This window comes from Coregonus clupeaformis, chromosome 27, assembly GCF_020615455.1.
Source record: "Coregonus clupeaformis isolate EN_2021a chromosome 27, ASM2061545v1, whole genome shotgun sequence".
Taxonomy (NCBI): domain Eukaryota; kingdom Metazoa; phylum Chordata; class Actinopteri; order Salmoniformes; family Salmonidae; genus Coregonus; species Coregonus clupeaformis.
Genome location: NC_059218.1, coordinates 26,446,446 through 26,469,350, shown reverse-complemented (window position 1 = coordinate 26,469,350; position 22,905 = coordinate 26,446,446). Strand labels below are relative to the sequence as shown.

The window sequence follows — 22,905 nt, the reverse complement described above, 5'->3', positions numbered from 1 at the left end:
GGGACGGCGAACGCCGAAGCCTGCCCGAACCAGGAGGAGGAGCAGTCTCGGCAGAATCCGTGACACCATCACAGCTCATTGAAATGCAGACACAACTTTAGCAAAGGCCCAGAGAGCTGTGTTCAACCTGTGAAGTAAAAACTAAAAAGAGAAGGAAGAAAGAAAGAAAAAAAGAAAGAAACAGTATCACGGCCATCTTGTTCAATTTCCTCCCATCCTGAGTCTGGACTTCAGGCCTTGAGTCTCCAGCTAGGAGGGTGTTAGTTACCCCACCACTTGTTTGTACTTCCAGGAAATGGAAATGCTCTATTATTTGGTATTCTGAATGAACACTGGTGGAGAAAGCTCCCTGCCTGTGCCGACGTGATTAATGCATATGTGCGACGGATAAAAACCTCCCCCAGCACAGCATGTCTCAGAGGGTTAGAGTTGTGGTGGTATTATTTTCTCTTTGATTCTTTTAGTTCTGCTTTGCAACACCCCATGTCAGAACGGAGCTAGACACACAATGGTGTTGCCCGCCATGCTGGGCTTAAATTCCTTTAAGTGACTCATTTCTTTACCTTGTCTGGAACTCAGGAGACATATTTAATGCATTATGGAAATAAATCCATGCAGAGGTTTTGAAGTCATTGTTCATGTTTTTCTTTCCCTTTATTGTTCCCTTTAAATGAGGGAAATGTGGGTTCTCATTTATATAGGAAGATTACTGGAAGCATCTGCATGTAAGAGGAATCAACTTGGTCTCTACAGTAGGCTGACACAAAACCACTTTGCAAATATATGTGCTTTGAATAGTCCTGCATCAATGTCCCCCCTCGCTCACTCAATGCACAAATAATCTCTGTAACTGCATACCCATTACTGCATGTTTAGCTGATGTTACACATAAACACACCATAGAACACAATAAAATCACAGAGGCACGTAACTTAAGTGCTGTTCTGTCACAGTTTAAGACTGAGTTAAGGCAGACTTTCCCCTTCTGACAGACAGGCGTGAGTGGTTGCCTGGGGGTGGGAGTCAGTAGAGTGCCAGCCCTGACACAGTCAAAAGGCCAAGTTAACCTTTAAATCTGTGAAGTTCGCTCCACATTGATCTGTGCTGAAGTGCACACACACTTCCACCTACACACTGTTGATGTGCTCAATAGTCTCGCTGGGGAAGTTCATGTGACTCTGTCAACGTGTGTTGGTAGAAGTTCAACTGTTACAGCTGAAGTATTCGCCTGAGATAGTTCTACTCCATTCATTGTAGCTACAGATACAGTATTCATCATCTTAATGGGTTTAGTCAAGGGAAGAGCAGATGGCATCATTTTATCGGCATATCCCTCATCATTTCACTTTTCTTTTTGGGACGTCTTCAGGTTTGGGATGCAGTATGGCTCTGATGCGTCATTGATTTCAGACTCCATCTTAGACTTTTATTTTAGTCATTTAGCAGACACTCTTATCCAGAGTGACTTACAGTTAGTGAGTGCATACATACTTTTTTGATTTATCATACCCCCCGTGGGAATCGAACCCACAACCCTGGCGTTGCAAACGCCATGCTCTACCAACTGAGCTACATCCCTGCCGGCCATTCCCTTCCCTACCCTGGACGACGCTGGGCCAATTGTGCCCATTGGTCTCCCGGTCGCGGCAGGCTACGACAGAGCCTGGATTCGAACCAGGATCTCTAGTGGCACAGATAGCACTGTGATGCAGTGCCTTAGACCACTGTGCCACTCAGGCTGTCAAATTCTAATTATTTTCAGAAATGATACACAAGTCTTGGTTTGCTCCTTATGTATTGCTAAGCACTTTTCCCATTATATAACACCCCATTACAATGTGGAGCACACTTTGGAAGTCAATAATTAAATCATTAGTTCTGAGCAAGTACCAAATCTGTGCTTGTCACAAGCTGATGTGGATGCGGTGTTGGAGTCAGGCGCAGGACACAAAAGCTCAGTCAAAATGACTTTACTAGTCAACAAGACAATACAAAATAACGGGCCTCAAACACTGGAGGCGAGCGATTACGCATACAGTGCGTAAATACACTATCAACACGAGAACAAATACCATACATCAACGGACAGGCGGACAATCACACACAACTGCAAACAAAACTAAAGGAAACTTATAGGTGACCTAATCAATACATAACACGAAACAGGTGCACTAACAAGACAAGACCAAACAAACATCGAGACATCAAGCGGTAGTAGCTAGTACTCCGGGGACGACGAACGCCGAAGCCTGCCCGAGCAAGGAGGAGGAGCAGTCTCGGCGGAATTCGTGACAGTACACCCCCCTTGATGCGCGGCTCCTGCCGTGCGCTGACCCCGGGCTCGGGGATGGCCAGGAGGACGCGGAGCAGGGCGCGTGGGATGACTACGGTGGAACTCAGTCAGGAGGGATGGATCTAAAATGTCCCTCCTAGGCACCCAGCACCGTTCCTCTGGGCCGTACCCCTCCCACTCCACGAGATATTGTAGACCCCCCATCCGACGTCTCGAATCCACGATGGACCGGACCGAGTACGCCGGAGCCCCCTCGATGTCCAGTGGGGGCGGAGGAGTCTCTCTTATCTCATTGTCCTGGAGTGGACCAGCTACCACCGGCCTGAGGAGAGACACATGGAACGAGGGGTTAATGTGATAATCATTAGGCAGTTGTAACTTGTAGCAAACCTCGTTCAATCTCCTCAGGACTTTAAATGGCCCCACAAACCGCCGACCCAGCTTCCGGCAGGGCAGGCGAAGGGGCAAGTTTCGAGTCGAGAGCCAGACTCGATCTCCAGGTGCGTATACTGGACCCTCACTGCGGTGGAGATCGGCGCTCGCCTTCTGCCGACGGATGGCCCGCTGCAGATGGACGTGTGCAGCGTTCCACGTCTCCTCCGAGCGCCAAAACCACTCATCCACCGCAGGAGCCTCGATCTGGCTCTGATGCCATCGTGCCAGAACCGGCTGATACCCTAACACACACTGGAAAGGGGTCAGGTTAGTAGAGGAGTGGCGAAGAGAGTTCTGAGCCATCTCTGCCCAGGGGATATACCCCGACCACTCCTCCTGCCGGCCCTGGCAATATGATCTCAGAAACCTACCCACATCCTGGTTCACTCTCTCCACCTGCCCATTACTCTAAGGGTGGAACCCCGAGGTAAGGCTAACCGAGACCCCCAAGCGTTCCATGAACGCCCTCCAGATTCTAGAGGTGAATTGGGGTCCCCGATCAGACACTATATCCTCGGGAACCCCGTAGTGCCGGAAGACGTGGGTAAACAAAGCCTCAGCAGTCTGTAGGGCAGTAGGGAGACCCGGCATTGGGATGAGACGACAGGCCTTAGAGAACCGATCCACAATGACCAGAATAGTGGTATTCCCCTGAGAGGGGGGAAGGTCCGTAACAAAGTCCACCGAGAGGTGAGACCACGGCCGTTGTGGAACGGGCAGGGGTTGTAACTTCCCCCTGGGCAGGTGTCTAGGCGCCTTACACTGAGCGCACACCGAGCAGGAGGAGACATAAACCCTCACGTCCCTAGCCAATGTTGGCCACCAGTACTTAACACTAAGGCAGTGCACTGTCCGGCCAATACCTGGATGTCCAGAGGAGGGTGACGTATGAGCCCAATAAATGAGACGATCACGGACCTCGAGCGGCACGTACGTCCGACCCACTGGACACTGGGGGAGTAGGGTCGGTGCGTAACGCCCTCTCAATTTCCGTATCGACCTCCCATACCACCGGTGCCACCAGACAAGACTCCGGCAGTATGGGAGTGGGCTCAATGGACCTCTCCTCTGTGTCATACCGCCTGGACAGGGCGTCTGCCTTACCGTTCTGGGACCCTGGGATGTAGGTTATCTTAAACACGAACCGGGTCAGAAACATGTTCCACCTATCCTGACGAGGGTTCAATCTCCAAGCTGCCCGGATGTACTCCAGGTTACGGTGATCATTCAGAATGAGAAAAGTGTGTTGAGCCCCATCAAGCCAATGCCTCCACACCTTTAGAGCTTGAACCACGGCTAACAGCTCCCTGTCCCCTACGTCATAATTACGTTCCGCCGGGCAGAGCTTTTTAGAATAAAAAGCGCAGGGATGGAGCTTAGGAGGCGTGCCTGAGCGTTGCGACAGTACTGCCCCAATCCCGGCCTCTGACGCGTCCACCTCTACCTGGAACGCTAAAATGGGGTCCGGTTGCGCCAGCACCGGAGCCGAACTGAACAGGTCCTTCAGTTTACCAAACGCCCTGTCCGCTTCAGCCGACCACTGCAAACGCACCGGGCCCCCCTTCAGCAGGGAAGTAATGGGAGCTGCTACCTGTCCAAAACCCTGGATAAACCTCCGGTAGTAATTGGCAAACCCCAAAAACTGCTGCACCTCTTTAACAGTGGTTGGGGTTTGCCAGTTACGCACGGCTGACACACGGTCAATATCCATCTTCACCCCTGACGCGGACAACCGATGACCCAAGAAGGAGATGGACTCCTGGAAAAACAGACATTTCTCTGCCTTGACATACAAGTCATGCTCCAACAGCCTACCCAACACTCGGCGCACCAGGGCTACATGCTCGGCTCGTGTAGAAGAGTACACTAGGATGTCGTCAATGTACACTACCACACCCTGCCCATGCAGGTTCCGGAAGATCTCGTCCACAAATGATTGGAAGACTGAAGGAGCATTCATTAACCCGTATGGCATGACGAGATACTCATAATGACCTGAGGTGGTACTAAATGCCGTCTTCCATTCATTTCCCTCCCTAATGCGCACCAAGTTATAGGCACTCCTGAGATCCAGTTTTGTGAAGAAACGCGCTCCGCGTAATGATTCAGTCATACTCGCAATCAGAGGAAGAGGGTAACTGTATTTAACCGTGATCTGATTGAGACTACGATAATCAATACACGGGCGCAACCTTCCATCCTTCTTCTTCACAAAAAAGAAACTCGAGGACGCAGGGGAAGTGTAGGACCGTATGTATCCTTCTCTCAGGGACTCGGCTATGTATGTCTCCATAGCCGCCGTCTCCTCTTGAGACAGAGGATACACATGGCTCCACGGGAGTGCCGCACCTGTCTGGAGGTTTTTCGCACAATCTCCCTGTCTATGAGGTGGCAAATCGCGTCGCCCTAGTCTTGCTGAACACGAGTGCCAAATCCTCATACTCAGGGGGAATGTGCATTGCGGGCACTTGGTTCGGACTCTCCACCGTGGTCGCCCCAACGGAAACACCTAAACATCGCCCAACACACTGGTCAGACCACTCCTTGAGAGCCCTCTGTTGCCACGAAATGGTGGGGTCATGGGTGATTAACCAAGGAAGCCCCAGCACCACGGGATACGCAGGAGAGTCAATCAGGTACAACTGAATGATCTCCTCATGACCCCCCTGCGTCTTCATCTTTAGTGGCGCTGTGACCTCCCTAATCAACCCAGATCCCAACGGGCGGCTATCTAGGGCATGGACAGGGAAGGGTGCATCAACGGGCAGGAGGGGGAATCCCTAACTTAATACAACATTTCCGATCAATAAAATTCCCAGCTGCGCCTGAATCGACTAGTGCCTTATGCTGGGAATGAGATGCAACCTGAGGAAATACCACAGGTATACACAAGTGAACAACAGAGAGCTCTGGGTGAGTGGGGCGCCTACTCACCTGGAATGACTCCCCAGTGCGTGACCTGTTGCCCCGACTCCCTGGAGACCCTCCCCAGCACCTAGCCGCAGTGTGTCCTCCACGGCCACAGTTGGTGCAGGGGACGGCCCCCCTCGGGCTCTCTCTCCTCCTCTCTCTAGCGCCAGCACCCCCGAGCTCCATAGGGCTAGGCTCGGAGATGCTGGGGGATGGAATGGACGGCCCCAACTCGGGACGTCCGCGGGTGGCCAGCAGGGTATCCAGACGGATGGACATGTCCACCAGCTGGTCGAAGGATAGAGTGGTGTCCCTGCAGGCCAGCTCTCGTTGAACGTCCTCACGTAGGCTACACCGATAGTGGTCGATGAGGGCCCTCTCATTCCACCCTGCATCTGCCGCTAGAGTCCGGAATCCAGGGCGAACTCCTGTGCGCTCCTCTTCCCCTGTCGGAGGTGGATAAGATGCTCCCCCGCCGCTTTACCCTCAGGAGGGTGATCGAACACAGCCCTGAAGCGGCGGGAGAACTCCGCGTAGTTGATGGTGGCGGCGTCTATTCCCCTCCATTCGGCGTTGGCCCACTCCAACGCCTTGCCGGAGAGACAGGAGATGAGGGCGGAAACGCTCTCGTATCCCGAGGGCGCCGGGTGTATGGTGGCCAGGTAGAGTTCCACCTGAAGGAGGAACCCCTGACACCCGGCTGTGGTGCCATCATACGCCCTCGGGAGCGGAGCCGAATCCCACTGGACTCCGGAGCTGGTCTGGTGGGGCTGGCCGATGGTGGTGGTAAGGTAGGAGGAGGTGTGGGCATAGGTGACCTAATCAATACATAACACGAAGCAGGTGCACTAACAAGACAAGACCAAACAAACATCGAGACATCAAGCGGTAGTAGCTAGTACTCCGGGGACGACAAACGCCGAAGCCTGCCCGAGCAAGGAGGAGGAGCAGTCTCGGCGGAATTCGTGACAGTGCTCTGTTGCCCTACTTAGTATAATATTGAAGAGATGTCTGGGGGAAAACATTGCACCTCCCCCTCACTATGAGCCCTGCATTTTTCCTCATCCCCCTATCACCGCTTGTCCCTGCGGTCCAGCGTTCTGGAAAGATGCACATCACCACTTTTCCTGCCCCACTGAACAGCTCAACTCACTAGCATGCATTTCAATGGTTATAATTTCCTTCAAATGCCTTTTCATAATTTGCTCCTCATTTCACTCACTTAAATGGGGGGATCGAGCATGTCATTTATCATACCGGGGGGGAACGCTTTTTAGGGGAGACATACCACAGAGACAGTCTGCGTGAAGCGTTTGCATTAGTCCTTTCTGCAATGTCACTGAGGCTGGAATTAAATCAAACCCGCACTGTCTGAAAATAGCATTGCTCCTGCTGAAAGAAAATGCAGTTGTGTTTGAAACTAAACGTAAGTCATATTTTGACCCACAGTTTTTGGTAACCTGGAAACATTGATCGAATTCCAAACAAAGTCATGCTCCATGGCAAACAAACTTTTATTCTGGGTGATGTCCTTAATTTTAACTCAGGTCATGATCTCTCCCATCTGTAAGACACACATATTGGAGCTCGCTGGGCTCAAAGGGAAGGGATAAGCCTTTAGGCCGACTTTTATTAAAGTTTTTCAAGTTGAAGTGTATCGTCTGAAAGTTTATCATTGTGCTGTATAGTGGCCATAACTCCATCGACCATAACAAAAGGCCTATTATTTTTCCTTGGGTTAGTAGTGGAGTCCTTCAAAAACACACATTTTCTAACAATTTCGAATAAAATAAGGTACTGCATTGTCACAATAGCACTTTCTATTATCCTAAATATCTGGCTTTTGAAAAAAGTTCACACACATAATATCCCCTCCCTGTTCCCTGAAATAACAAAGGACGCGTCACAATACCACCCACGTCTATGTAAAAGTATTGATTATTCAGGCGTCGCATACAGTAAGAGGGACAATTGAATCAGTGCTTTTGTTTGATGTCATAATCACAGTATAATCTAGGAGTCAAGGCAAATATACCGTCCCCTGTTGGGCTATGCTTTATGTCTTCACTGATAAGATCGTGTCAGGGTTAAAAAAGAGGAGCAATTCAATTTGGCTCAGTCACAGCCCGACTGCACATTAAACCGATGGAAAAAGTATTAAATCCAGAGACTATTCCTGACTGGCAGAGCGTTGCTGGGTTAGATATTAGGGCTAGGAATTGCCAGGGACTTCACAGAATTATATTATCACATACTGTGGTGCCGATATGATTTGTATCGTGATTCTCACTAATCTATATGTATTGCAATTCGATACTGCGATTGCTCTGTACAGTACACTGACTGTACAAAACATTATGCTTGTTCTTTGTTGGCTCACTATGTAAACAGAAGATGTAGAACAAGTTATAGGATGAAAAATCATTTTGGGACTAGGTGAAGATGGAGGGAGGATAACAACGTGTCTATTATTGAATTGAGCTCTAGCCACACTTTCTCTCTTGTTCTGTGTGCGTGTGAGTGTGTGAGAGGCATTGCTACTTGACCATCTGTCCTTTAAAATTTGAAGAGAAGTCATGGAAAAATCCAATGAATATTTAATTTCAGAAAAAGGCGTAGCAGTTTTTAAGAAACCTGACGCCACCAAGAGAGGAAGAAAACCAAAAGAAGCCAGTACAGCCTAAATCCCTGGAGTGTCCCCATTCCTTAGCTAAATCCCTGGAGTGTCCCCATTCCTTAGCTAAATCCCTGGAGTGTCCCCATTCCTTAGTTAAATCCCTGGAGTGTCCCCATTCCTTAGCTAAAACCCTGGAGTGTCCCCATTCCTTAGCTAAATCCAAGTTCCAGATCTTAGGCTACAGGGCCTTCTCCAGTGTTGCTCCAAGGCTCTGGAACTTCCTCCCTCCATCACCATCTTTCAGTCCCTCCTAAAGCCTCACCTTCAAATGCCTTTTCATAATTTGCTCCTCATTTCACTCACTTAAATGGGGGGATCGAGCATGTCATTTATCATACCGGGGGGGAACGCTTTTTAGGGGAGACATACCACAGAGACAGTCTGCGTGAAGCGTTTGCATTAGTCCTTTCTGCAATGTCACTGAGGCTGGAATTAAATCAAACCCGCACTGTCTGAAAATAGCATTGCTCCTGCTGAAAGAAAATGCAGTTGGCACCTTGGCATACCCCCCCTCTCTTTGTTTCATGTTTTGGTTTCTTCCTGCTGTTATTCTGCCGTTGACTTGTTTTAATCTCTGTTTTTTGTTTAGTTTCTACAATAAAGTGACTTTGGGACATTGAAAATATATTCATGTATTATTCATATTATTAATAAACACAGCTGTGTCATTTCACTTTGAAGATTAAGCATTGGAGGAATTAAAATGGACAACATAACAGCTGGAAGAGACTTCATATTTCTCAGAGGGGATCGTCTGTCCTCAGTGTTTTGGCACTTGTGGAATAAAGCTATTCCGTCACTATAATTTCCGATCCATAGAAGAAATAACAAAGCTATGGGCATACATCTCTGTCCACTCCAAATCGAATCAAGCTGTCAGATAGATACACATTTGGACATTATCACCAGACAATAGGATTTACCCTGTTAGGACTCTAACAATACAGAATTGTGTGTCCTGTATCGTTCTCGAAGTGTATTCTACCTGGTGTCTGTTACTTAAACACCCTACTGCATATTCATTCCTTATCAACGCACTAGTTATCGTGTATTTCCTCTTTCTCCCCCTATCATTGTTAATTCCCTGTTTTTTCCATCCAGCTCATTTCTCACCATATGGCGGTCTCTGGCGTATGATGACACATGGGGATCAACGACAGCAATCGCCTTCTTGACTATTACCTCATCCACTGAATAGATATGCCAGGTGCTAAGATTCATTACAAAAATGTAACATTTGAATGCGTATGTCAGCCTAGGCCCCAGTCATTAAGGAAAAGGATCTCAGTAAATTGCATGGAACCTGATTAAAACTTGGGGCGTTGAAAAACTAATGACTTCCAGTCACATGTGGTGGATTTAGCCTCCGAGGTGTGTGTGTGTGTGTGTTTGTGTTCTCTAAGTTCCCATATTAGGCTATTGATAGATAAGAATATAACACTGTGCCGTCATTTATGGAGCAGCCATTGGGCATTTTTGTGTTGCCCTTTTGGAGTGCTGGGTAATTGTTTCGCTGTGTTTTATTTGTTTTCTTAATCTGCCTCACCGACATCATCTCCAACGCTGATCAATATCGCAGCCTAACAGGCTCATAAAACAGCACTTCTAAGGCTCTCTAGTGTGAGTGAGGGAGCCTATTCCTATTCCCTATTCCCTCTTCACTCCTTCCCTCCCACATTACCGCTCCCCCTCCATCTCTTTCTACACCATCTGAGTGCTTCATTTATTCTCCCCTGGTTATTATAAATTCTGATCAGACCCCATGTGGCAATTGATAACATCAAGAAGCCTGTATGATCTTATGAGAAATCTATTATTGTACAGACGCCGTTATGACAAGTTCTAACGGTAAAGATGACAGACACCCATGGGAGCAGTACAGTATTGATTGGTTTAGCTGCAGTGGATTGTGTGTGTGTGTGTGTGTGTGTGTGTGTGTGTGTGTGATGTCATTCTACAGTATTGTCTCGTTATCACAGGAACACACCACAGCTACAGGGCTACTTTATCTGCATTACAAGTCTACCGCTACACACACTGTCCATTTATCATGGTCGGTATGTATGTGTAATAACCACAATGCTTTCAACCGAAAAGGGGACACAAGAAAGATCAAGTCCACTTCCTGGTAAAAGTAGTGGTTCAAAAATGTCTCACTCAGAAATTGAGTGACATGACATGTCAAGGCTCTATATTGAATGCTATATATACACTACTCTATACTAAAATCAAATGTAAAATGTCCATTTTTACCAGAGCTGGTCAACCTATGTGCCTATGGTACTTCCTCACATGTTTAGTCCTTGGTCCACTTAGCAGCCTTGAGATGTCAGTGGAAGGGCAATATCACATTTTTTACATTTTGGTAATTTAGTAGACGCTCTTATCCAGAGCAACTTACAGTTAGTGAGTGCATACATTTTCATATCCCACAATCCCCTGAGGTGACACTTCACTCTGGCCTCTGGGACATCTGGCCATCCATCAGGATAGAAATGTCTGTCAGCTGGTATTATGTCTGACATGAACATCACTCTCCTGTTATGGCTGCCCGTCATCCAAATAATATAAACTCCAGATACGTCCTAACAACAACAACAACAACAACAACAACAACAACAACAACAACAACAACAACAACAACAACAACAACAACAACAACAGCAGCAGCAGCCACTAAGATCAAAGAGCAGAGATGTCACCAGGTTGTTTAGATTTTCATCAAAAAATAGGGATTTGGGGGGTTTGCATGTAGTAAAATAAACGTTCACGCACATTTAGTGTATTTTGGAAGATTTGAAAAGGGTTTTTATTTGTGATTGTGTACAGTAGGTGTTGGATCAGATTGGTTTTGGATTACATAAAAGGATGGTGGTCCTGCCAAAATCACAAAAGATAGCAGCCAAAACCTATTGTTGTATCGTTTTTTGCCATGCAATGGTCACACCATGATTATAGTGTAGGCCTACACTATAAAGAGTTGCAATTGGCAGTGAAATCACTAGTACATTTAGGATTAATTTACTTCTGAAAGCTTGTGAGCAGTTGGATTGTGCAGTCATCACTAAAACATCAGGGACTGTCTGGTAGTAACACCGTGTGATAGCAACACTGTCAAGTTATCACAACACTAACTCCCTAAACTCTGCTCTAGCAGAGCTTTCAAATCAGTCTACTAATCTAGAGTAAACACACACCATAGGCCTCAAGTCATTATGAATAAGTCACTTTTTATCAGGCCATTTTTTAAAATGATATCTAAGTACTGCCGATTGCTCATTTGAAAAGTATTTTGAAGAGCTGTATGCACTTATACTGCATACTTGCGCTGTAAACAATATGCCTTTTCCGAGTGAGTGGGAGTCTCAATAATTGACATGCACCTTTTGAGAGTGAAGTTTATGCATGTGGTTGAGACTAATTTGGAGAGCTCTGCTCTGACTGCTTTCCCTGATTTGCCAATCAACACTTCATCAGATCCACACTGACTCTTGAGGGGAACCCTGAGAGATGGAGTTCTTTGCCACTTCATCGTTGATGTTAATTGGAGCAGCCCATTTCTCTGTCTGTCTCCTGGGTCCTGATCTGCATACATATGTTGACCCCTACTTATTCTCTCTCTCTCTCTCTCTCTCTCTCTCTCTCTCTCTCTCTCTCTCTCTCTCTCTCTCTCTCTCTCTCTCTCTCTCTCTCTCTCTCTCTCTCTCTGTCTGTCTGTCTGTCTCTCTCCTTCTCCTGTGTCTCTCTCTTGCCCCTCCAGTGTCCTGACGGGCTGCGACCAATGAAGGACGGCACGGGTTGCTATGACTACTCAAAGGGCACGGATTGCACGGATGGCTTCAACGGGGGCTGTGAGCAGCTGTGTCTCCAAAAGCTGGTGCCCCTACCGGACGACCCCACCTCCAGCAACGTCCTCATGTTCTGTGGGTGAGTCAGTCAGTGATCAGATTAAACAGTAAAAGGGTAAAAATAGAGCTAGAGCCTTTTAGCTAAACAGATTGCCAAAACAACTGTTAGAAACAACTGTTACACAACTCTACTGTAAGATTGATCCTCATTTACAGTTCTCAACTGTGGGATTGATCCTCATTTTCACCTCTGCATTGGCAGTTAATGACGTGGTCTTCAGTATAGAACGTGGATATGGTATTCTACTATAGGCTACTTCATGAGACTGCCAGTGTGTCTCTGTGCATTTCATTAGCATTAAGTGGATGTGAACTTTGAGCATCTCAGCCATTTCTGAAGTAGAAAATGCTGAATGTGCGACTCCAACCACAGTTTGCCTTTAATGCAAACAAGTCTGGATTTAAATGTTTGCTGTGCTTACACAAGGGCTTTAATTTGAAATATTAGACAGTGAAACCATACATACTTCTGCAATCTATTATTTCTGTGAGCTGGGTACACTTTTCTCTGCTGCGAGTGTGTGTGCCGGTGTGTGTGTGTGGGCATGTGTGTGCATGTGCATGCATTAGTGTGTTTACAGTGCATGTGCCAATGCCTGAAAATACACTGTGTGTATGCATGTCCATTTACACCTGAATTCTCCTCCCCACTCAGGTGTGTGCAGGAGTACAAGCTGGGGGCAGACGGTCGCTCCTGTGTCCTCCAGAAAGAGAACTGTGATGGGCCTAAGTGCCAGAGACAGGACGTCCGCTTCAATGACACCCTGTTTGGGGAGATGCTGCACGGCTACAACAACAAGAGCCAGCAAGTAAACCTGGGACAGGTCTTCCAGATGACCTTCCGGTAAGTTCTCCCCCAGAGGAATGTATGTCATCCATATCACTGTTGTGTACCACAAGGGATGTAATCCAAGCCATATCACTGCTGTGCTGTACTTTGTGACATGTGACTCTGGCTGTTGGGATGCAGCTAGGTGGCAGGAGCTTTCCCAAGAGGTTTATGCCACCTGTGCTGCCACTTGGTGAATGTGTTGGGACTATTTCTACCTGTATTTCTACCACTTGATTTTTAGTTTGGGTTGCATGACAAAGACGAGGCTAAAACAGAAACAGACTGCTTTGTGTGGTAAAGTAACTCTATGGACCCTTTTTGTTAGTTTTCTATTCTCTTGTATGGTTAAAGTCAGAATACACCTTTCCTAAACCAATGCATCCAAGTTGAATTCTGGCACATGTGTTGTCATCAGTCCCCGCTCACAAAAATAATCCCAATGAGAACTTGGCGGTTAGAATTCACATGACTATTCCAGAGAGAAATCTCAGAGGACGTGTCAACATCATGAAAAAGCAGTGTTTCCTTTTATCAGGGCTGGTGAGTGAGATATCTACAAAGTGGACAATCCTATGTGTATCAGCAGCTCTCACATAGCACAGTGCAGCTGGCTGGGGAGGAGTGTTGAGATTCACAGAGAATCCCCCAGTGCTGTGACAGACAGCACTGTCAGCCCTCTCAAAGCCCCAGTGTCTGGCTGATAATAAAGATAAATGCTAGGCTGCAAGGGGACGCTGCCAAAATCAAAGACAACGAGGCAGGAACTGTCTGTCTGCAGCAGTGTGTAGATGAACAAGCACACACAGAGCACGTACACACACACACACACTCTTACCTCACATTAACTTGTTCACTGCTCTACCCATTCTCTGACATATAACATGGCAAGAAAGTGCATTTCAATCAAAGCACTGTCCAGTTATGAGAACAGTGATGATAATGGTTGCTAGTCTATTTCATTTTTATTTTTTCACCTTTATTTAACCAGGTAAGCCAGTTGAGAACAAGTTCTCATTTACAACTGTGACCTGGCCAAGATAAAGCAAAGCAGTGTGATAAAAACAACAACACACAGTTACATATGGGGTAAACAAAACATAAAGTCAAAAATACAACAGAAAATATATATACAGTGTGTGCGAATGTAGTAAGTTATGGATGTAAGGCAATAAATAGGCCATAGTGCAAAATAGTTACAATTTCGTATTAACACTGGAATGATAGATGTGCAAAAGATGATGTGCAAATAGAGATATTGGGGTGAAATTAGCAAAATAAATAATATGGGGATGAGGTAGTTGGGTGGGCTAATTTCAGAAAGGCTGTGTACAGGTGCAGTGATCGGTAAGCTGCTCTGACAACTGACGCTTAAAGTTAGTGAGGGAGATAAGGGTCTCCAGCTTCAGATATTTTTGCAGTTCGTTCCAGTCATTGGCAGCAGAGAACTGGAAGGAATGGCGGCCAAAGGAGGTGTTGGCTTTGGGGATGACCAATGAGATATACCTGCTGGAGCGCAGACTATGGGTGGGTGTTGCTATGGTGACCAGTGAGCTAAGGTAAGACGGGGATTTGCCTAGCAGTGATTTATAGATGACCTGGAGCCAGTGGGTTTGGCGACGAATATGTAGTGAGGGCCAGCCAACAAGAGCGTACAGGTCAAAATGGTGGGTAGTATATGGGGCTTTGGTGACAAAACGGATGGCACTGTGATAGACTACATCCAATTTGCTGAGTAGAGTGTTGGAGGCTATTTTGTAAATGACATCGCCAAAGTCAAGGATCGGTAGGATAGTCAGTTTTACGAGGGCATGTTTGGCAGCATGAGTGAAGGAGGCTTTGTTGCGAAATAGGAAGCCAATTCTAGATCTAACATTTGATTGGAGATGCTTAATGTGAGTCTGGAAGGAGAGTTTACAGTCTAACCAGACACCTAGGTATTTGTAGTTGTCCACATGCTCTAGGTCAGACTCGCCGAGAGTAGTGATTCTAGTCAGGTGGGCAGGTGCAAGCAGTGTTCGGTTGAAGAGCATGCATTTAGTTTTACTAGTGTTTAAGAGCAGTTGGAGGCTACGGAAGGAGTGTTGTATGGCGTTGAAGCTCGTTTGGAGGTTTGTTTACACACTGTCCAATTGTCACGATCGTTAGACGGAGTAGACCAAGGCGCAGCGTGATGAACGAACATACTTCTTTTATTTAATGAATGCACGAGCAACAAAACAACAAACGATAACGTGACGTCCTATGTTAAACACAACAAACACGGAACACACCAAAAGGAACAAGATCCCACAACTATTGTGGGAAAACAGCCTGTTTAAATGTGGTTCCCAATCAGAGACAACCAGCCACAGCTGACACTCGTTGCCTCTGATTGAGAACAACACTGGCCAACATAGAACTAGAACACATAGAATCTACACACCCTGGCTCAACATATAGAGTCCCCAGAGCCAGGGTGTGACAGTACCCCCCCAAAGGCGCGGACTGCGACCGCGCCTCCACATAAACCAAACAGGGGAGGGCTGGGTGGGCATTCCTCCTCGGAGGCGGTTCCGGCTCCGGGCTTGCCCACCACCTTCCAATAATCCCCCCGTAGCGCCCCTGGTCCGGTCTGGCCCCGCTGGCTGGAGCTGGACTGGACATCGTAGGAGCGGATTGCTTCAGCTCCGGTGTGGAGCAGCTGACCGGTACCTGACCAGGCACCGGTGACCCAGGCACGGGTTGTGCCGGACTGACGACGCACACCCCTGGCTTGGTGCGTGGAGCAGAAACGGGCCGGACCGGGCTGACGATGCGCACCCCTGGCTTGGTGCGTGGAGCAGCAACGGGCCGGACCGGGCTGACGATGCGCACCCCTGGCTTGGTGCGTGGAGCAGGAACGGGCCGGACCGGGCTGACGATGCGCACCCCTGGCTTGGTGCGTGGAGCAGCTACGGGCCGGACCGGGCTGACGATGCGCATCCCTGGCTTCGTGCGTGGAGCCGGAACGGGCCATACCGGGCTGACGATGCGCACCCCTGGCTTGGTGCGTGGAGCAGGAACGGGCCGGACCGGGCTGACGACTCGCACCCCTGGCTTGGTGCGTGGAGCAGGAATGGGCTGGACCGGGCTGACGACGCATACCCCTGGCTTGGTGCGTGGAGCAGGAACGGGCCGGACCGGGCTGACGATGCGCACCCCTGGCTTGTTGCGTGGAGCAGGAACGGGCCGGACCGGGCTGACGACTCGCACCCCTGGCTTGGTGCGTGGAGCAGGAACGGGCCGGACCGGGCTGACGACTCGCACCCCTGGCTTGGTGCGTGGAGCAGGAACAGTCCGGGCCGGGCTGGCGACGCGCACCGTAGTCTTGGTGCGAGTGGCAGGAACAGGCCGGGCCGGGCTGGCGACGCGCACCGTAGGCTTGGTGCGAGTGGCAGGAACAGGCCGGGCCGGGCTGGCGACGCGCACCGTAGGCTTGGTGCGAGTGGCAGGAACAGGCCGGGCCGGGCTGGCGACGCGCACCGTAGGCTTGGTGCGAGTGGCAGGAACAGGCCGGGCCGGGCTGGCGACGCGCACCGTAGGCTTGGTGCGAGTGGCAGGAACAGGCCGGGCCGGGCTGGCGACGCGCACCGTAGGCTTGGTGCGAGTGGCAGGAACAGGCCGGGCCGGGCTGGCGACGCGCACCGTAGGCTTGGTGCGAGTGGCAGGAACAGGCCGGGCCGGGCTGGCGACGCGCACCGTTAGCTTGGTGCGGGGAGCAGGAACAGGCCGGGCCGGGCTGGCGACGCGCACCGTAGGCTTGGTGCGGGGAGCAGGAACAGGCCGGGCTGGGCTGGTGACGCGCACCGTAGGCTTGGTGCGAGGAGCAGGAACAGGCCGAGCCGGGCTGGCGACGCGCACCGTAGGCTTGGTGCGAGGAGCAGGAACAGGCCGAGCCGGGCTGGCGACGCGCACCGTAGGCTTGGTGCGAGGAGCAGGAACAGGCCGGGCCGGGCTGGTGACGCGCACCATTAACTTGGTGCGGGGAGCAGGAACAAACCGGACCGTACTGGGGACACACACCACTGGCCCTACGCAGGGATCTGGAACGGGCCGGACCGGACTGGTAACACACCCCAGTACCTCTCGCCGTGGCTCTACACCTTCCTTCCCCTCTTTGACCAGTGGCCCCCGTAACCTGGCGGCCTCCTCTGCCAACCTCCCAATTCGCCCTGTGGCAGCCTCCTGCTGCCCAGTCGCCCATGCTGTGTGCCCCCCCCTAAAAAAAAATTGGGGTTGCCTCTCGTCCGTTCGACGACGACACTGTTGACGCCGTTGCTCCTCTCTCGCCAGGGCCTTAATCTTAGCCCATGGCCCTTTTCCCCCGAGCATGTCCTCCCAGGACCACACTTTTCCCACCTGGGCCATCGCCAACCTCTCCAGCTCCTTTCCCGGCGCTTCCTCCCATGTCCAGGCTGCCTGCTCCTGGACACGCTGCTTGGTCCTGGTATGGTGGGATCTTCTGTCACGATCGTTAGACGGAGTAGACCAAGGCGCAGCGTGATGAACGAACATACTTCTTTTATTTAATGAATGCACGAGCAACAAAACAACAAACGATAACGTGACGTCCTATGTTAAACACAATAAACACGGAACACACCAAAAGGAACAAGATCCCACAACTATTGTGGGAAAACAGCCTGTTTAAATGTGGTTCCCAATCAGAGACAACCAGCCACGCTGACACTCGTTGCCTCTGATTGAGAACCACACTGGCCAACATAGAACTAGAACACATAGAATCTACACACCCTGGCTCAACATATAGAGTCCCCAGAGCCAGGGTGTGACACCAATGAAGGGCCAGATGTATACTAAGCAGTCCAGAAGACTAAATTCCCCTTTAGATCAACCCTGTCTGCCCCTCCTGACTCTTATCGATCTGACTGATTTGTTCTAGGGATTATATGGCCGCTCTCATCTCTTCTAATTACGGCCACACAGTCTGAACAGCTTTCTCCCACTCTATAAAGACTGTGTGAATGACTGTATTAGTCCAAGCAGAGGAAAGACTCCTTGACTAATTTCTTGATATATATATTTTTTGTTCTGAATGACTGATCAGGGTGACTATGGTCATAACAGACTAACACAAAAGGGTAAACTAGGATGGCTGCTATTGTATGATATACTCAGTTATTATGTCACAAGCTGAGGTATCATATCATGTAAGTCCATAATTATGTCTAGAGGCTGTTTGTTGCATGTAGCAGTATGCGTGTTTTTGAAAAGTTCTGGCACCATATCCCAATTAACCTCTGGATAAATATACGTGTTTTGTCATAATTTCTTTGTTATGTTCAAGTATGTGCTTCATTATGTTTCCTAAGACAAGAATACCTTTATAAAGTGGGTGGCTAGGAACCTGAAAGAGTAGGAAAAGGCCTCACTTCCTCAAGTGTCAACATCATTTTCTGAGTTGGATAAAAGGAGGGTGATTCAGCAATAACTCGTTCCAAGATGGCGAAGTAGTGCAGTTGTGTTTTTATCGTCTGTCTGTAAATAGCCTGTAAATACCCTATTTTCGTACATTTTTCGTACATATTTCCCTATCAGACTTTTCATCCTTCTACAAGATATACTTTCCTGCAACCCGCCTCACTCAATGTGGAACGGATTCTATTATTGACTTACCTTTATCTAGAATCTAGAATCTCCAGTTGAAACTAGCTAGCCAGCTAACTAGCTACTTGCTATTTGCTATTAGCCACAGCTAGCGGTGTTTTCACCCAGAACATTGGATTTTTTTCCGCGGGATTAATTTTAATCATTGGACATTGATCACGGATATTCGCCAGTCTGCACAGCGCGTTATCGACCCAGAACATATCAGTTTTTCCGCGGAATCACTGATTCACTGGACCTTTAACTCCGGATTAATCGCTACCAGCTGGCTACAACAAATCGGACGCTGTGGTCTGGCTAATCAACCTGAGCTAGGCCCATCTCCCGGCTATCTACCTCTCTATCAACCGGACGGGACCACATAGTATTGACACGGAGCCCCGCCGATCCTACACGACTGGTCTGCCGACGAAATGCGTCTGATGTGGTTACGACGTAACCACGAAGATTCCATCCATCTGCTAGCCCTGGCCCGTTAGCACACGCTTACTCACTAAACTGAACTAGCTACTGGACTAGCTACTTGCTATTAGCCACAGCTAGCAGTGTTTCACCCAGAACATTTGATTTTTTTCCGCGGGATTAATTTTAATCACTGGACTTTGATCACCGGATATTCGGCCAGTCAGCACTGCGCGTTATCGACCCAGAACATATCAGTTTTTCCGCCGGAATCACTGGACCTTTAACTCCGGATTCTTTGCTACCAGCTGGCTACAACAAAACGGACGTAGCACACGCTAGCCGTGGCCTCTTACTCACTAGCTCACTCACCTTATGATAACTCAGCTATACAGCTGATATCTGCTGGACTGTTCCTTTTTTACGGTACTACATCCTGTTTATGTTTAGCCTCAGCCCAAACATGGTTAGTTTATTGTTGTTTCGGTTATTTCTAATTGTACTATATCACTGTAGACCCCCCAGCCTAGCTAAACCTGCCTTAGTTAGCTCTTTTGTCCCTCCACCCATACACTCAGAGACCGACTCAATTGATGCCTCTAGAGATACTATCTCTTTCAGTGTTACCCAACGCTTAGGTTTACCTCCACTTTACTCATATCCTTCCATATCCTTGTCTGTACATAATGCCCTGAATCTTTTCTATAACACCCGGAAATCTGCCCCCTTTATTCTATGTACCCAACGCACTAGAAGACCAGTTCTTAAAGCCTTTAGCCGTATCCTTATTCTAGTCCTCCTCTGTTCCTCTGGTGATGTAGAGGCTAACCCAGGCCCTGTAGCCCCCAGTATCACTCCTACTCCCCAGGAGCTATCATTTGTTGACTTCTGTAATCGCAAAAGTCTTGGTTTCTTGCACATAAATATCAGAAGTCTACTTCCTAAGTTTGAGTTATTCACTGCGTTAGCACACTCTGCCAACCCTGATGTTCTAGCAGTGTCTGAATCCTGGCTCAGGAAGGCCACCAAAAATTCTGAAATTTCCATCCCCAACTATAACATTTTCCGTCTAGATAGAACTGCCAAAGGGGGTGGAGTTGCAATCTACTGTAGAGATAGCCTGCAGAGCTCTATCATACTATCCAGGTCTGTGCCCAAACAGTTTGAGCTTCTACTTCTAAAAATCCACCTTTCCAGAAATAAGTCTCTCACTGTTGCCGCTTGCTACAGACCCCCCTCAGCCCCCAGCTGTGCCCTGGACACCATATGTGAATTGATTGCCCCCCATTTATCCTCTGAGTTTGTACTGCTTGGTGACCTAAATTGGGATATGCTTAATACCCCAGCCATCCTACAATCCAAGCTAGATGCCCTCAACCTCACACAAATTATCAACGAACCTACCAGGTACAACCCTAAATCCTTAAACATGGGTACCCTCATAGATATCATCCTGACTAACATACCCTCTAAATACACCTCAGCTGTCTTCAACCAGGATCTCAGTGATCACTGCCTTATTGCCTGCGTCCGTAACGGGTCCACGGTCAAACAACCACCCCTCATCACTGTCAAACGCTCCCTAAAACACTTTAGCGAGGAGGCCTTCCTAATTGACCTGGCCCAGGTATCCTGGATGGATATAGATCTCATTCCGTCAGTAGAGGATGCCTGGTTGTTCCTTAAAAGTAATTTCCTCTCAATCTTAAATAAACATGCCCCATTCAAAAATACAGAACTAAGAACCGATATAGCCCCTGGTTCTCCTCAGACTTGACTGCCCTTGACCAGCACAAAAACATCCTGTGGCGTACAGCATTAGCATCAAAAAGCCCCCGCGATATGCAACTTTTCAGGGAAGTTAGGAACCAATATACACAAGCAGTCAGGAAAGCAAAGGCTAACTTTTTCAAACAGAAATTTGCATCCTGTAGCACTAACTCCAAAAAGTTTTGGGACACTGTAAAGTCCATGGAGAATAAGAGCACTTCCTCCCAGCTTCCCACTGCACTGAGGCTAGGAAACACTATCTCCACCGATAAATCTACAATAATCGAGAATTTCAACAAGCATTTTGCTACAGCTGGCCATGCTTTCCATCTGGCTACCACTAACCCGGCCACCAACTCTGCACCCTCTGCTGCAACTTGCCCATGCCCCCCGCTTCTCCTTCACACAAATTCAGACAGCTGATGTTTTGAAAGCGCTGCAAAATCTGGACCCCTACAAATCAGCTGGGCTAGACAATCTGGACCCTTTCTTCCTAAAACTAGCCGCGAAATTGTCGCAACCCCTATTACTAGTCTGTTCAACCTCTCTTTCATAACGTCTGAGATCCCCAGAGATTGAAAGCTGCCGCGGTCATCCCCCTCTTCAAAGGGGGGTGACACTCTAGATCCAAACTGCTACAGACCTATATCCATCCTGCCCTGCCTTTCGAAAGTATTCGAAAGCCAAGTTAATAAACAGATCATCGACCATTTCGAATACCACCGTACCTTCTCCGCTATGCAATCCGGTTTCCGAGCTGGTCACGGGTGCACTTCAGCCACGCTCAAGGTCCTAAACGATATTATAACCGCGATTGATAATAGACAGTACTGTGCAGCCGTCTTCATCGACCTGGCCAAGGCTTTCGACTCTGTCAACCACCGCATTCTTATTGGCAGACTAAATAGCCTTGGTTTCTCAAATGACTGCCTCGCCTGGTTCACCAACTACTTCTCAGATAGAGTTCAGTGTGTCAAATCGGAGGGCCTGTTGTCTGGACCTATGGCAGTCTCTATGGGGTGCCACAGGGTTCAATTCTTGGGCCGACACTTTTCTCCGTGTATATCAATGATGTCGCTCTTGCTGCTGGTGACTCTCAGATCCACCTCTACGCAGACGACACCATTTTGTATACATCTGGCCCTTCATTGGACACTGTGTTAACAAACCTCCAAACGAGCTTCAATGCCATACAACAATCCTTCAGTAGCCTTCAACTGCTCTTAAACACTAGTAAAACTAAATGCATGCTTTTCAATCGAACGCTGCTAGCACCCGCCCACCCGACTAGAATCACCACTCTCGACGGGTCTGACCTAGAGTATGTGGACAACTACAAATATCTAGGTGTCTGGTTAGACTGTAAACTCAACTTCCAGACTCACATAAAGAATCTCCAATCCAAAGTTAAATCTAGAATCGGCTTCCTATTTCGCAACAAAGCCTCCTTCACTCATGCTGCCAAACATGCCCTCGTAAAACTGACTATCCTACCGATCCTTGACTTCGGCGATGTCATTTATAAAATAGCCTCCAACACTCTACTCAGCAAATTGGATGTAGTCTATCACAGTGCCATCCGTTTTGTCTCCAAAGCCCCATACACTACCCACCACTGTGACCTGTACGCTCTTGTTGGCTGGTCCTCACTACATGTTCGTCGTCAAACCCACTGGCTCCAGGCCATCTATAAATCACTGCTAGGCAAATCCCCGCCTTATCTTAGCTCATTGGTCACCATAGCAGCACCCACCCGTAGTCTGCGCTCCAGCAGGTATATCTCACTGGTCATTCCCAAAGCCAACACCTCCTTTGGCCGCCATTCCTTCCAGTTCTCTGCTGCCAATGACTGGAACGAATTGCAAAAATCTCTGAAGCTGGAGACTCTTATCTCCCTCAATAACTTTAAGCATCAGTTGTCAGAGCACCTTACCGATCACTGCACCTGTACACAGCCCATCTGAAATTAGCCCACCCAACTACCTCATCCCTATATTGTTATTTAATTTGCTCTTTTGCACCCCAGTATCTC

General features: G+C 48.5%; 1 protein-coding gene across 1 annotated transcript in view; it reads left to right on the top strand.

The window, feature by feature from the left end:
* LOC121541685 (astrotactin-2-like) overlaps positions 1-22,905 on the top strand; it is a 532,790-nt gene that overhangs the window by 367,704 nt on the left and 142,181 nt on the right. The window contains exons 12-13 of the mRNA XM_041850922.2: positions 12,076-12,242; positions 12,879-13,067. Coding sequence (XP_041706856.1) covers positions 12,076-12,242; positions 12,879-13,067 — 356 coding nt within the window. The remainder of the gene's footprint in view (positions 1-12,075; positions 12,243-12,878; positions 13,068-22,905) is intronic.